The 14,735-nt window shown below is 49.3% G+C and overlaps 2 protein-coding genes across 2 annotated transcripts; both read right to left on the reverse strand.

Moving 5' to 3' along the window:
• Positions 1–289: 289 nt before the first annotated feature.
• On the reverse strand, positions 290–999 carry FOBCDRAFT_35724 (uncharacterized protein). The gene has a single exon (XM_059612159.1). It carries the CDS (start codon positions 902–904, stop codon positions 446–448), a length of 459 nt encoding a protein of 152 aa, XP_059467213.1. The 5' UTR covers positions 905–999; the 3' UTR covers positions 290–445.
• FOBCDRAFT_35715 (uncharacterized protein) lies at positions 990–4,845 on the reverse strand. Its single transcript, XM_031184183.3, has 5 exons — positions 3,965–4,845; positions 3,806–3,915; positions 2,277–3,749; positions 1,489–2,220; positions 990–1,439 (listed from the first exon to the last, which is right to left on the reverse strand). Exons 1-5 carry the CDS (start codon positions 4,733–4,735, stop codon positions 1,076–1,078), a joined length of 3,450 nt encoding a protein of 1,149 aa, XP_031039825.2. The 5' UTR covers positions 4,736–4,845; the 3' UTR covers positions 990–1,075.
• Positions 4,846–14,735: the final 9,890 nt, after the last annotated feature.

Below are 14,735 nucleotides of genomic sequence, written 5' to 3' on the forward strand. Positions count from 1 at the left end.
TAGAAGACTTTTCTTTTGGCGGGGGGTGTTCAACTAAACTACTAGACTTAACGTAGACCCTGGTACGTACCTGACATACCTTGCGTACAGAAACAGTGCCTCCCCCACGCATCTCTCGTGTGCAATCAGGGGCAGGCGATTTGTTTGTTGTATCGAGATGCTGCACGTAATGAATGGGATGCAGGAGAGGAACAAGGATTAAAGTACGAGGGCCTCAATGGCGTCATTGGTCTTCAAAGTCGCTCAACGCTTCTTGTTGAAGAGGAACATGTGTTGCACCCAGTAAAGATTAAGAACTTCATAATATTGTATAGATTTTGTATATAATTCAACTCCCTTTTGGGAGGCAATGCGTCTAAACATCCAGAAAAAAAAAAAAAAAACGATTGTGAGCATGCACGTGTTTTCCTCCTTTCCTTTTGATCCAATATGTACTACAGTATGCTCAACAACCGTGAGTGGTATCTCCTCCAAATCCCTCCATGTAAAACAAGGAAAATTGAGATCCATGATGTCCAAAAACAATAATAAAAAAAATCATTTGCCATATAAAACAGCCATGCAATGCAGATCTTGTAATGATCAAAAACACAAACGACAGGTAAGCCTCTCTATAAGCGGAAATCAACAAATGACCGGCCAAACCAATAAACATCCGTCGACGTATATACAACAGGATTTGTGTTCGAGATTGGGGTTTGCACCCCAAAGAAGTATTCTTTTGTTGTACACTGCTGGTGATACAGTGCACTGAAGCGAGTTGAGAGAGGGCGTTGGATAAGTTAGAACAGATCCAAAACACCTGTGATTGACATGGCGATGCACCCATGTTTCTTCTCAGTCGCCATCGAAAAGGCGCAATCCATGCACCTGGGGGGATAGTCGCTCTATCCGTCGAGCCCATTTCGTTTGACTGAGCGTCTAATAACTAACTGCCAAAACAATGGCACTCCTTCGTGGTCTCTTATGGCGCGTATGAATCAGTCCCCAAACGCCATGTCATGATGATTATAAATGATAATGAAAGTCATCAATATAGGTCTCCCAATCACGGCGGCAAATATCGTCGACTCTATCACTGCCCGTGTGATGAGTTCATCTGTAAATGATGGGGCATAGATCGTGGATGTCCTTGATCGCCCATCTGATGGGGCATCTGAGGCGGCGCGGCCATGGGAACAGGTCTTGGAGTATGGTAGCCAGGTGCGCTTGTGCCGCTCGAGAAGCTCGAGTTGGTCCTCGGATCGTAGCTGAAAAGATCTCTCTGTAGGCCTTCAAGGATGTGCATGTCAGTTCGAAGTGCACTCGTTGCCGTTGCCGACTGTCGCAAAAACTGGATCGTCTTGTGGAACAGTGTTCGGAGTAGTTCCTCATCTACATAGGTGTGAAGGATTGGGTCACGGAATGCAGCTGACAGAATCAACAGGTTGCCCCATTGCCTAGAGCGTGGTTAGTTTGAGGCGCATCAGTTGAAGATGAAAGACTTACGCGTGAGCTGTGCCGAAAACATTGGTGATGATCGGCCTCCTATCTCCCAGACCGTGGAAAGCACGGGTGCTTTCAATGAGCGCTTTGATACCCTTCTTAGCCAACTCAACGACTTGAGGATCGATATCGCCATGCGTTCTAGCCTTGGGATGAATAACAGGTGCTGTGATGTCCTGTCGAAATTCGGAGCTGACGCTGGGAAAGTTGGGGCTCGATGCATGATTCTTAATTGAGTGCGAGAACTGCAGAATCTGTCGGATGAATGGGCGATAAGTGATCACCTGAGCTCCCCAGTACTTTGCCCGCAGTCTTGCTGCCAGAATGTCATCTGCGGGGGGATCATCCTCTCTGAATGCAAAGCTAGGGGCAACCCAATGCATACCCGAAACAGCATCAGACACGACGCCGACATTGCGGAACTTGTCTTTGCCAGGTTTGGCCGGATCTTCAGGGGCGTAAAACATTCGGTGGATGCTGTTGAGGTGGGTACGCAAGTATAGCTGACCTGGGTAGCTGTCCAAGATGCGCTGGTTGAAACCTTCCAAGAGACTCATGTTAGGGTGTGGCATGTCATCTTCATATGAGAGCAGTCCTGATGGGGGAAGTTGCATCTCTGCAATGAGGTCACTCTCGAGCTGCAGACAAGTCCAGAACGTGAGAGCAAGTTGGTTATACTTGGTTTCCTGGATGAACTCGCTGTTGCGCTTGATTCGTCGCATTTTGTCCAAGCTCCTGCAATATTGTCAGCCACTCCTGATCTGTGTTCTAGTAATACTCACAACACTTACGGTCTCATGATGACTTGGAGCTTGTGGCTGGCCCTGTGGATGAAAGCAAAACTCTCCATTGGTCTGCCGAGCTGGCCATGATACAGCCCGGCAAAGATGTTAGCGTACACATTTTTCATATTGTTGTACGCGCCGGTGTGGTTGCCAAGGATATCCGTAGCATATGCAAAGTACTCCAGGCCAGGAATTACCTCATAGTTCTTCTTCAGACTGTAGCCAGAGCGGAAAGCACCTGTGCCATGGATAGAGGATCGACGACTATGAATGTTCCGGTCTTGCTCTTTAGGTGATGGCAAGCCTGATGAATGGGAATGAGATGAGTACCCTGGGGGGGAGCCTTGATTGGGCGATGGCGGAATGGCTCCATTGCGAAGGGCAGGGCTTCCATGGGGAAGAGGCTCTGTAGGATGGACGACATCCGGCACGTTATCGCGGTGGAGGCAAACTTTACCCAAAGCCAGAACCGTGAGAACTAGAGCGGTATGGATGGACCGATCTGGTCGACCGATACGTTGTGGCGCCGGGGTGGGTGGCTCGGAGCCATCTGGTCCTGGCGATCGTTTCCTCTTTGAGCCTGCAGCTTCTGGTGTCTGTGAGCCTCCTCCAACGGCGAAGGTGGGCTTCGATGTTTGTGGCTTTGCTGAACGTGGCTGTGATGCAGGAAGGTTATCCAGAAAGTGCCTAACCCAGTAGTCCAACAGCTTTGGTTGAATAATAGGGTGCATGTTGAGAATGTTTTCCTTAAAACTTTCCACGTACGCCCACACTTTCGGCTCAGAGAAATCAGGATTGCCATCAACCAAAACACCTCCCTTGTATTCCACTTGGTCCGGAGGGCTCAGTCCACCGAGCTGGCCCCAATCAGCCGCGGGCGAAGGAGATGCCATATCGGATGAATCGTCGGCCATATCCAAGTTGCCATGGTCGGTTGGTTCTCTAACATGTCGTGAAGGGTGGGAGTCTTCACCTCGACCATACACTATCAGAACGCCTCTGTTCTGTTCTTGGCTGATGGGATATTCGCTAATGTATCGAACCCCTTCGCGCTCAACGTGATGTTTTGTAAGCTCCCGAATAGAAGGCCATTCCAAGAGCAGACCTGCCAAAGTCGTATGATTGATGGGAATCGCGGGCTCGCCAGGGGGAACGGGTGGGCCTGGCTCTACCTCCATCTCGTCCTCGGCCATCATACGCAATGGCATAGGCTCTGAGGACGGGTGATCGCGATGGGCGTCATTATAGTACGGGTCCACAGAAGCGCCATTGGCAACGTAAGGCGATGCTGGCGCACGCTTGTACTCGTCCTCCACTGAAGATTCCGTCTTGAGAGTTGATGTCGCAATATGCTTGGGCAAGAGGGATTCCATCTTGATCAATCTCTGGTCAAATCGCCCCAGGTGTGTCATGATCGAGTTAAGCGACGTCTGAACAGAGCCGAGGCCCTCTAGAATGTCGGCTTGAGCTTTATCCGTCCTGTCAACAATTCTTAGTTTTTGCTACCAAGTCAACGTGAATCTCTCAAAACCTACGCCTTGGGCACCGGGTCACGGTATTTGCATTCCACGCCCTTTTCCTTGCAGGTTTTACATGGCTTCGTCTCGTCGCACTTAGCCTTCAGCTGCCGGCAGCTATCGCACGCCTATATCCAATTAGAACTTGCGCGCTTCCAAATCACAAAAGGCCCGTACCTGAGAAGCTCTCGTGTTCTTCTTCTTAGCTGGGACGGACGACGAATAAACACTATAGAATGGTTCGTGGGGGGTTGAAGGATAACCTCCATGTTGCTCGTAGGGCGTCTGATGGGGCACGGGAGTAGGCGGAGGGAAGCTGGGCGCACGGTAGCCACCCGGTGTCGGGGGCATAGAAGGCGCGCCTTCGTAATTCATGTGTCGCGGTGGGTTATCCGGGTATGCGCCAGGAGGCGGTGGTGGTGGCAGTGAGGTCGGCGGAAGATGTGGTGTTGACGACATCCCTTCGGGCGCATGGCCCGTCGAGTTGGGTCGGCGTTGATCCTCAGCTGGGTCCCGTTTTATGGGAGGATCTCTTGGACCGTAAGGCGGATATGGGTGATGCGCTGGATGCGCCGGCGACGGAGGTGGATGTGGGTGCTGCTGTGGTGGATGTTGATGCTGCTGTTGCTGTCGGTGGTAGTCTTGAACAGGAGGATAGGGCTCTGGTTCATGATGGCGACGATCGGTGTCGTGAAGCGGTTGCGCAGGCGCAGCGTGAGAAGGCGTCGGTGGAGCTGATGAATGCTCGATGGGTCGGGGAGGGTAATGTTGATACGGGCTCGGAGGAGGATGAGGAGGATGATGTAGAGCGCCGGGCGGAGGCGGAGGCGGAGGCGGTGGTGGAAGTTGATGAGCGTGAGGATGTGGTAGTGATACTCCTTGTTGAGGCGTGCCGACTGGCCACGAAGAGAGGCGTGGACGTTTACTATCTGGAGGTGCTGGATCCATGCTTGAGTACTATATATGTATGGTAGTACTTGCACACATAATCAGGAACAAGGCGAAGAGAAAAGCAGGGACCACGTAGAGGCGGTGGCCATGGATAGGTACAATACAATAGTAGAATGGTATAGGATAATGGCAGAAGCGAAACAAAAGACGGCCCGGGGAGTGAGGTGAAGCTTCCAGCTGCTTTGGAAGCTGGAGGGGCGGATGATAATTGGGCCCTTCAGCAATAGAGGTAGAGGTTGAGAGACCAGGACGGCATGGGGTGGGTGTGTCTGAAACGACTGGGTACAATTACATGTACGTGTACGAAGTACTGTACTGTATGTACCGTACCTAGAGGTGAAAAGTGAAGTTTGGAGAGAGGTAGTAGGTAGGCAGGTAGAGAAAGAGATGGGATGCCGAGTAGCCAGCCTGAGCCCCAGTGACGCGGTACGGTAGGATCAGCAGTTGGGCAGAGACGAGATGGAGATTCGACAAGTTCTCGCTCGGTACCTGGGAGATGGACAACGGTGGGGGGCACAGACACAACGGCGGTAGCGAAAGGACTTTCGAAGGATGGGATCGGATGGTTGGGATGGCGAAAAAAGGGACGCGCTCGAGACTGAGAGCTGGAGATTGAGGGAAGAAAGGCGCAAATTTGGCGAGCGAACGGATCGATTCTTGGGCAGGTATGATGTCGACTCCAAGTCGAGCGCAATTCTGGGACCGACAGCCTCAAACCTCAAGGCACAAAAGACGGTCTGCCGGGGGTGGGCGGGCCAGGTGCAGGCGGTTTTGGAGCCAATTGACGAACCGACCCTGCCGAGTTGACAGTCGGAGGAGGCTAAACAAGGCCAGGGGGTTAAGGAACCTTGATGCTTGGCTGTGACTGGGGGGGATGATGTCGGCGAAGACTCTTCTTTTTTCTTTGGCGGACCCCTGCTGCCCGTTTTTTTCCCACCCCTGCACCTAAAAGACGACCTAGAAAGCAGAGCAGATTTTCCAGCAAGATGGAAGTCACTGTACCAGTACCTGGAACCGCGAGTTTTGCGTTGCTGGGTGCTACAGAGAAAAGACTGACGTCGGTCGCTACCCGCTGGCTTGGTTCGGGCTTGGGGTTGGGTTGGTTTGGGTTGGTTTGGTTTGGTTTGGTTTCTTATGTTGTCCTGGCTGCTAGACAGGCCCTCTCTCCTCTGCTAAAAGGACCCTTTTTCTTTAGCTGAGCGAATATTGAAGTACGAGTCCGCCGGTTGGAGACTACCGCATATGGTCAACAAAGCGGGCGGAGGTGTTGCAGTCGCAAAATATGGATGATGTGAGAGCAGATCAAGCAGAAGCACGTAATGGCAAGAACAATAGTATGTGCCAGTAAAAGCAAAGAAGCGCGGTAGGCGAACAACTCAACACCGCAACTTTGCTGATACGGTACCCGCGTCGTACTGTAATGGATGCTCACGAGTAGCGGACAAAGTGAGAGGTAAAAAGAAATTCAGGACCTTAGGTAAGTATCTGGCCATGCGACGGACCGCCCAAAAGGTACAAGCTTCAGAAGGGAGATGATGGCTGGGTGGAGGTGAACGAGATTGTGGTGGTGCGCTTGAGTTGAGTTACAGTGGAGGCCTCGTGGCCGCGGCGTGGAGCCCAACACGTCTAGTAGCGCACGACGGATTTGCTCTACGCAGTGTCCACTAGCCTGATTCTCACAAAGAGATTTTTTTCTGAAACTACAGTGGATACTTTAGCTTGGGAAAATCATACAGCTGACTGTAGGCTCAAGAGGGCAAATCGTCTTGTACGTAACTCCAACTCGATTCAGTCGCAGTGACAGTGCACTCGACTCAAGATGCAACGACTCGCCAGCAATGCACAAAAGTGGCTGATGTTACAGTACTCTCAGTACGTCAGAGTTTGGGTTCAGAGTCCCATCCATTCCTGGTTGAATCTCGGTTACTAGAATTCCATTCTCGGTACTAGAGTTCAGTGAAACGCCGAGCGAGCATTAGACGGATAAAGTAAGCTCAAGGCACTACTGTTGGAGCTCTTGGTCATTCCCGACCAGGTGCAGATCATGGAGAAGAAGGTTTTGCCGGTCCTTGCCCACACATCACGGGCCGTTAGAAGAGGTGAAAGATAACGGAAATCTTGATACCCAACGCCAATGCTAACCAGCAATGCCCGGACATGCCGTGTAAGTAAGTAAAAGCGAGCATAAGTGATCGCATGATGGACTGTGGACGTATAGAGAATACTGTAAGGTACTTTGAGGGGTCAAAGTCCCTCAAGTACCTTACAGTACAGTACCACCAAGATCCTTGAAGATCTTTGAAATTTCCTCCGTACCTTACCTAGTCTATCCGTATTCTCGGTACATTCAAGCCCGACAAGTCTCAGATCTCTGTAGCTGTAAATAATTGCGCTCTGGTAAATTGCTTCAGTACCTACCTACTACCTTTAAGAGAGAGAATTCCCTCAATGCCCAAAGCTCGGAATTGCTGTATCAATGAAGCGAAGGAACATGTATGTACAGCACGGACAATGATCACCATGACGGGACCTATGCACAATCATTGATCGCAGCAGCGGCAGCGCAATGCAACGAAACTCACCAGCAGCCCAGCCCAGCGCAGTTCAGCCATTGAACAGTGATCCCCTGGCCCTCCATCTTCCCTGTAAGGTACGTACCTCCTGCGGAGCAGTTTCTCGGCCACGTGAAAGGTTGCAGGTGACTCCTGTAGCGGAAGCAAGTATCGATATGACGACTAAGGATTGGAGTTGCTTCTTCTTGTAAACATGCGGTAACTTCTCGTAGACGGACAGTTTCCGCCCCAAGTGAGGTCGGCAGGGTCAAGTCGCAAGCCAACCTTTGGTTATTAACAGGGTAATTATTTCCATCCATGAATATTACGTTGCTATTATCATCATCATTATCAACACAAAGTTGATGCAGTTATCCTCGTTTTAAGCAGAGGCCACTTCTTGTCCAATGCTTTCCCAGCCGCCTCTCACGTTAGCATCTTGTCCAAACCTGCCAGAAACGTCATTTCGTTCCTCTGTCGGACTTTATTGACAAACAAACCAGGTCATGAGGAACTATCGACTTAGCAATCAAATCACCTATCGTTCAGTCACCTGCCGGCAGGTTGCAACAAACAAGATCGTCGATTGTCATATATAAAAAAAATTTAAAAAAATAAATAAATAAATAAAAAAAAAAAAAAAAAGAATAATTGTGAGAGTTTCAGTATAAATTTGACTCCAGTCTCCTTTTGTAAACAAAAACCCGACGGGCGACTTATTAGTGAACGTGATTGATTAACAAGAAGCAAAAATGGACGGATCACTTCTGGGGTACAGAGTAGCCAATAATTACCGACTGCATCAACAGCCGCACGTTACAGCTTGTGCTAGTCGCTACCCATGGAAAGTCCTTGTCGATCATCTGTCTGTCACCAGTCTAGAATACAGAACACTGTACTTCGTACCAACTTAGCCTTCGGGTCCGAGCTGTTATAGGTGCTAGCAGACACACATCTGACTCGATAAAAGAAGAGTCATAATATCCAAGCGGACTGTCCAGTTGTGCAGGTCCTGTTTCTACGCAGTACTCTTCGTTTTAATATGACAGGGTTTCCTTATGGTCAGAAGCTCTATAAGTCGGAATTTCACTCCAGACGGTCGACCAACAGTCCATTCACGATGCTGCACGTTTTGAGTTCGTGCTTCAAAGGAACACTTGGGCCTTCACTGTCACGAGTTGTGTCATGATGACGATCTTCAGCAGGACGTTAAGCACTGCCATATGTTCAGACAACCCTGATGATCTCTCTCAAGTGCCGATAAGCAGAATCCTCAGTTGAAATAATGTAGTATAATGCGAATCTCCACAACGTGTCTCATATGACGCTGTATACTTGGCGAGATTTGATGGAACTCCGAAGGACAGACGCAGGCACGGCCCAGGCGCGACAATTTGGATTGACCAGGGTCTTTTATTCTACTTCTTCTACGACTCCTTCCAATATTGGACACGATTTATTAGATACAGACTCCGCTCAATACAGCCCGGGCCTTCCAGCGGTTCTTACATCTCTTAATGAGATTCGCTAACAGCTAACGTTCATTATTAAATTAGAATGCACCCAGGCGATGGCACTGGATACCTTAAGCGTCGATGAAATCAGACAGATGTGAAGCCACTCTAGTGACAATCCAGAAGCTCCTTCATTCATTTTGGGCCAAGCCCACGCTTTGACCTGTCTCGCAGCGAGCGAGCGTTAACCCGACCAAAATTTTCAATTACCGGTCTGCCACTTTATTCCAGTTCTTGCTTCGAAAGCCAAGCCGCGAATGGAAGTCGAAGCACAATCCTCAGCTTCTATGCTCTCGTGCTGACCGACAAAGTGAGATAATGACGGGCTTGGGAAGACCTAGGTCGCCGGCTAATGCGCAACTAACAAGATTGACGCTCCTCACCACGCATGAATACTTGGTCACGATGAAGCAACGGTCGTCACCGCTTCTTGTTCCCTTCACCTATGGATGGATACGGTGAATCTCTTCCTCGGCCAGTGGACCCATCTATCGTCACAGGTAGATTTATACACATGGAGCACGATGCACCTAAAATTGACTTTCTCCGTGGAATCATACATATACTTGACCATGCGTTATCTTACCCTAATGTTCTTTCAATCGTCCCCGAGTATTATGATTATGGTATTTATCCATGTGGTTGGAAAAGCAGGGACCCGGGGCATGTTCACATGGTTACTGTCACTTATTCAAGGACCATCCGTCCCCCTGGCCAGAGAAAAAGCTTCTGGAACATCGAATGGCCTTATCTCCCTCCACCAAGACCCCATCAGCAACTGGGGACGGATGCATATAGTTAACTAATGGACACTTCGCCCGTTGCCCGAGACTACTGGAAAGGGCAATTAGTCTGTCAGTAAGAGCAGTGTCCATAGTGTCCTGCATATGAGGTGCATGAGGCTACATCTATCGCTAAGTTTTTGGGTGTTTCTTTTGGGACATCCCTGACTGTACACGGGTTAATCAAGGAAGGATATTGTCGATGAACAGATATTACCGCCGACTCAAAGGCGCGCTGAATCTGACTCGCCGAACGATTCAAGACCGCTTGCTCCGTAATAGCCTCGACTTGGCTGTCAAATCGGCCGAGGGGATCGCATGTATGTACATCTGGAGAGAATCATCCCACAGCCAAGTATCTCTACCTGTACCTTGCATGGCACCGCACCTGGGATTGATCCCCCTGGATACAAAGCCCTTACTGTAACGTCGCCTGCTAGCATTCATGGTACTTTCGTCAGTGAGCCCGTCGGACACGGCTGGTTGTATCTGCGCTAGGTGGACATTCATGCCCAACATTTGCCTCTCGTCAAACAAGACACAAATTCGATATCGAGCCAGAAAAGACATACATGTCCAGGGAGCACTCCCGTCTCCATGCTTCCGAGTCCAATTGTGGCCAACATGGAGAAGGGTGTGTGCCCAGTTCGACTCGACGGAATAGTTTTCTTTAATGCCACTGTGCGTTACGATCCCTCTGTTGAAATGTCACACCGGCTTTTCTGCCTGCCTTCGGCATGTTATCCGCTTGGAATCGCCAGTTGGTCCAGCCCTGCTTCTCGAGTAAATTAATTTCATGTCCCGGCCAAACTATTGGTCTAAGGATTTATCTTCTTGACTGTGCTACTTTTGTAGCACGGATCTCAAGATCAATTGCTCAAAGCTCGGGCGACGTCAGAGGCGTGTCAATAATCAGAGTGATAGTCCACAGAGCAGCGAAATACCTAAACTACATGTCACAATTATTACTGGCTACCAAGGTTGCTGGCAATTTGCCATCAACCCAGTCGTTGGCGAGCTCAGGTGTCAAACCCTGGTTGAAAACGGTGGGAGACGACCTCTCTTCAGAGCTTTCCAGATCGCCGGGACGACGCTAATGGATTAATAACTCCCTTGGGGTTCGTCTGGGAACGTTGGCGTCGCTGAATGCGACGTCATGTGTATGCGAAGACAGTGAAGCGATGCAGGGGGGTTGCGCCAGACATGGGTAACCGCATGAGTGCGTTGCAGTGCCTACACTGCTGAGTAGACATGATTGTTAGTCAGTAGGTCTAAATCAGTGACGTCTCTACGGTAGGACACTCACTACTTTACTGTAAGGTTTGAGAGGCGGTGCGGTACGGTACCATTGACGAAAGTAGACGAAGACAAGCCACCACACACCGACAAACCACGACGGGCACCGACAACATGGAACTGGGTCAAGCTGACCTCTCAGAGCCGTCACCGACTCGGCAGCAACAGGGGGGAGTAAACGACTGGAAGAAAAAGCAAAAAAAAAAAAAAAAAAAAAAAAAAAAAAAAAAAAAAAACCACGGCAACGAGTCAGTCACGGCTCGTCGGCGTCCCCATGTGACCCGGAGGTCAGACACAATTCACAGCTTGAAAGGTTAAGAGGCTCGGAGCCGCCTGCGGGCCGGTGCGGACGCGGAATCGGCTTCTTCACTTTCCGTACGCTACCTAAGTACATAGTATGATCTTAGTGGACTGGCCATCTTCATTTGAAGGCATCGTAGATGCTCGCGGTGATGGAGCAGCGCTAGAACAAAATAAGTGCAAGATTGTGACCTCCAATCGCATTGGATCTAAAAGTATCCTCAAAGAGGGAAATCCTTCTTCTGACGAGCCACGCGCCACACTATTCGTATGCTTATTTAGCACTTCTCCTCTCACTCTCCCTTACGCCGGTTAGAATAAGCTAGCCGTTTCGTGAAGCTCATTCATTCATACAGCAGAGTAACATGCAGATACAGATGATCCTCCCACAACTTAATGACACCTCGCTTATTTCTATGTGTTATTCTTGGTTGCCCTGAAACCTTCTTGGAGCTTTCCTGCCCTTGCTTGAAACTCAGCAAAGCAGGGGGCGGCCAATTCTTGAATCGAATCGAGACCCATTCAAGCCGCTGGAGGCTGAGACATTGCAGGTGCCGTGTCCATGTCGTCGGTGACAGTAGAAGCCGTCGCTTCAGCATGTCATCGTCTTCCTTGCTCGGCCGCCAGGCCCAAGATGGCTCTACGCCGTGGTGGTATTCACCAGTGTTCACCACTCACCACTCACCACTCACCAGTTGTTCCTCTTGGCAGGGAAACAAACTTGAATCGTTATTGGGGGTAACATTGGGGGCTTGTTTACAATACGAGCTGTGTTCTTGATGCTGATGCCCCCATAGTTTTCAAATCAACGTTGTTACCCTACATTTCATAGCTACGACAAAGGGTTCGCAAACCCATACCTATTCCAGTGATAGTAGCTATTAGGCGCATTGCACCGTCTTTTCTTCGTTGTTCCAGAAGACTGACTATTTATGACCTGTCGACTCTGTTCAGCTACCCCGAATACAGTCCTGGTATTGACGCCTCCAGTTATCAGCCGGACATCAAGCCCGACTCCGCACAACCCAGTTCGTACATAGAATTGTTATCAACATTGCTCCAACTTCCGTGATTTGGCTCGTTTATACTATACAAGTTAAACGAAACAAACCTCTGGTGAGACGACAAACTTCCATTATGATCATCCATCAGATCCATCTGTTTGGGTATGGCAACAGCAATCCCAGTTCTTAAGTAGCATTGGTCATACCTAGCAATTCATTAACAGTCTACAAGAAATTGGTGCACCATACTACAAGCGCTGAAACATCAATGGCTGAAATACCCTTGCCTAGATCCCAATATCTGACCTGCGGAACGTGTTTACAAGTTCACTACCCTAAACAATATGCAGGATGGTCACCAATGACAAGCATATCATTTTAATCCTAGGGCTGAGTTGCTTCCTATACAATCCAATGATGTTTCCTTATCGTGTGACAACATGCAACCGGAGCTCCAAATCATGGTTGAGATGGAACTCATAATCCGAAAGCGTATCTCCTTGCTAGGGACTCTCACCTGGAATCTAGTATCAATACTTGGATAAGGACAAAACCATGTCTTAGAGTCAAATAAGACGAACCATGCCACTATAATAGACGGGTGCTATCAGTCCAGGTACCCGACGCCACGCTTACGGAAGGGGACTGATACTGGGACGCGGATCCTAATCGCCATCTGCACTCTGCACTCTGGCTATTCGATACTTCACATGCTCCACGATCAACCGGCAAGCATATGTATCATCATCCGCACCATGTTACTGCAAGTCACGAGAGACAATTTACACACCGATGCGGGGAAAGTATATTGTTGGCACCAGTCACAAAAGTTGCAGAGCGGGGGTTTGAAAATGCCGTGACGGCTTATTGATGTAGGAGTTCGAAGTACAGTACAGTATGTATCGAGTTGTTGTGATCAGCAACCACATGACCCTGAGATAATGCCCAACACGTGCAAAACTGATGCCAGTAGAGGCGCAATAGCGCGGGATGAGAGATTGATATCAGGCCACCTAAAAGGGTCCGAGCGGTGGACCAAGGTCAAGACCGTTTTATCAACCAAAACAAATCAACACACGGGGTTTGACGCTCGCAGCTGAATCCTGATGTCCCTACTTCATGAGCAGATTTCGCAACGATACGCTTCAGTGTGTGCCTCTCAGTGTGTGCCTCTCAGTGTGTTCGTGTTCAACAACGAGACAGTAAGATGAGATGCCATATCGGTCCACACAGACCACGCGACGACGTAGCCAGGCCAAGGTTGCAGGACCAGATTGATCGTATGCGACCTTGCTTCGGCCGCCTTTTGTTTCCTACCATTTAACTCGTCACAGCTATACGAAGTCCTGGCGATGATACCTGTACCACCCATTTCAGTGTCTGGAGCATGCTGAGCGAACAGCTACAGCAGTGTTCATGGTATGGCTTATACATACATGGTCAAGGATCTCGGGTGAGGTCGCGTGGCGCGCCAGCAGCCCACAACGCGGCTGTTTTCACCGTTTCTGGCTATGTCGCTGAACCTAGTGCCACGAACCGAGATTGAAGAGACCCTGATGATATGATAGCGATAGCACTCCTAGGCACTCTGTCGCAAGCCGTTCGTGTGATTCGAAACCATAGTGAAAGGGACGTTCTGCTGATGACCTCTAGATGATTGGTGTTTATCGTGTTGATGGGATGAGGCTTGCTAGCTGATACACGCAGTGCACGCACCAGTTCCAGTTCCAGTTCCAGAGTCCTTAGCATCCAATACACAAGGAAAGAAAAACTTTATGTCGATCATGAGCTGGAGGGGTTGGAAAGTATAATAACTCTTGAGGATCTTGGCCCAGAAGCTTTGCTGGGCGCACGAGCGCAAAATGAGCCGGTCTTTTGTTCACAACAATGTATATCATCATATCGAGATTAAGAAACATCATGGTCTCGCGAAACCTTTTCGGAGATAACCTAGGCAACTAGACTCGGCCTCGACAGCCCTATGATATCGCTACTTTGAGGTCAATGCTACATCATCATCGTCAAGCGTTGAAGTCGCCGACAAAAGGTCCGTGCTAGGCACTCTGAAAGCTGAGGCTTGCTTCGTTCCATGGACCGTTCTTGGCCGAGACGGAAGTAAATTGCCTCTTTTTGTTTCACGTTCAGGATCAAGATGACCTGTTTTTTTTTTTTTTTTTTTTTTTTTTGTCTTATGAGTTCAAGAGTTAATTTGACTGTGCTATGTACAACGACTGCGGCCGTTGAGCACAAGAACAACGTCACAAAGATGTCGTTGGCAGTCGGTCCTTTTGCTCCATCGATTTCAATTGGCGTTTGTGACCGGAGGTTAGGAAACCATCGGTGACGATGAACTGCTGGTACATGTGTCGAATTTCACGACAGGGGTACTTTGTTCAGTAGTGTGAACCGATCGACGATATGTCTTGATAAGATTGACCGACTTCCATTTTCTGAAACGGAATTTAGTTGTTGGGGGGGGCCAGTTCTGCCAGTGTGATGACTGCCAAGCTGTTCCACCGGGCTTTAGGCTGAACTGTAGGTCTGGGGAT

Source organism: Fusarium oxysporum, chromosome V (assembly GCF_013085055.1).
Source record: "Fusarium oxysporum Fo47 chromosome V, complete sequence".
Taxonomy (NCBI): domain Eukaryota; kingdom Fungi; phylum Ascomycota; class Sordariomycetes; order Hypocreales; family Nectriaceae; genus Fusarium; species Fusarium oxysporum.

Bases quoted from the DNA above. Each gene is read 5' to 3' on its own strand.
- FOBCDRAFT_35724 (XM_059612159.1), bottom strand. From the start codon at position 904: ATGGGCTCGACGGATAGAGCGACTATCCCCCCAGGTGCATGGATTGCG.
- FOBCDRAFT_35715 (XM_031184183.3), bottom strand. From the start codon at position 4,735: ATGGATCCAGCACCTCCAGATAGTAAACGTCCACGCCTCTCTTCGTGG. The intron at 2,221-2,276 runs GTAAGTGTTGTG...ACAATATTGCAG, and splicing joins CTCCAAGTCATCATGAGACC to GAGCTTGGACAAAATGCGAC. The intron at 1,440-1,488 runs GTAAGTCTTTCA...ACCACGCTCTAG, and splicing joins GTTTTCGGCACAGCTCACGC to GCAATGGGGCAACCTGTTGA.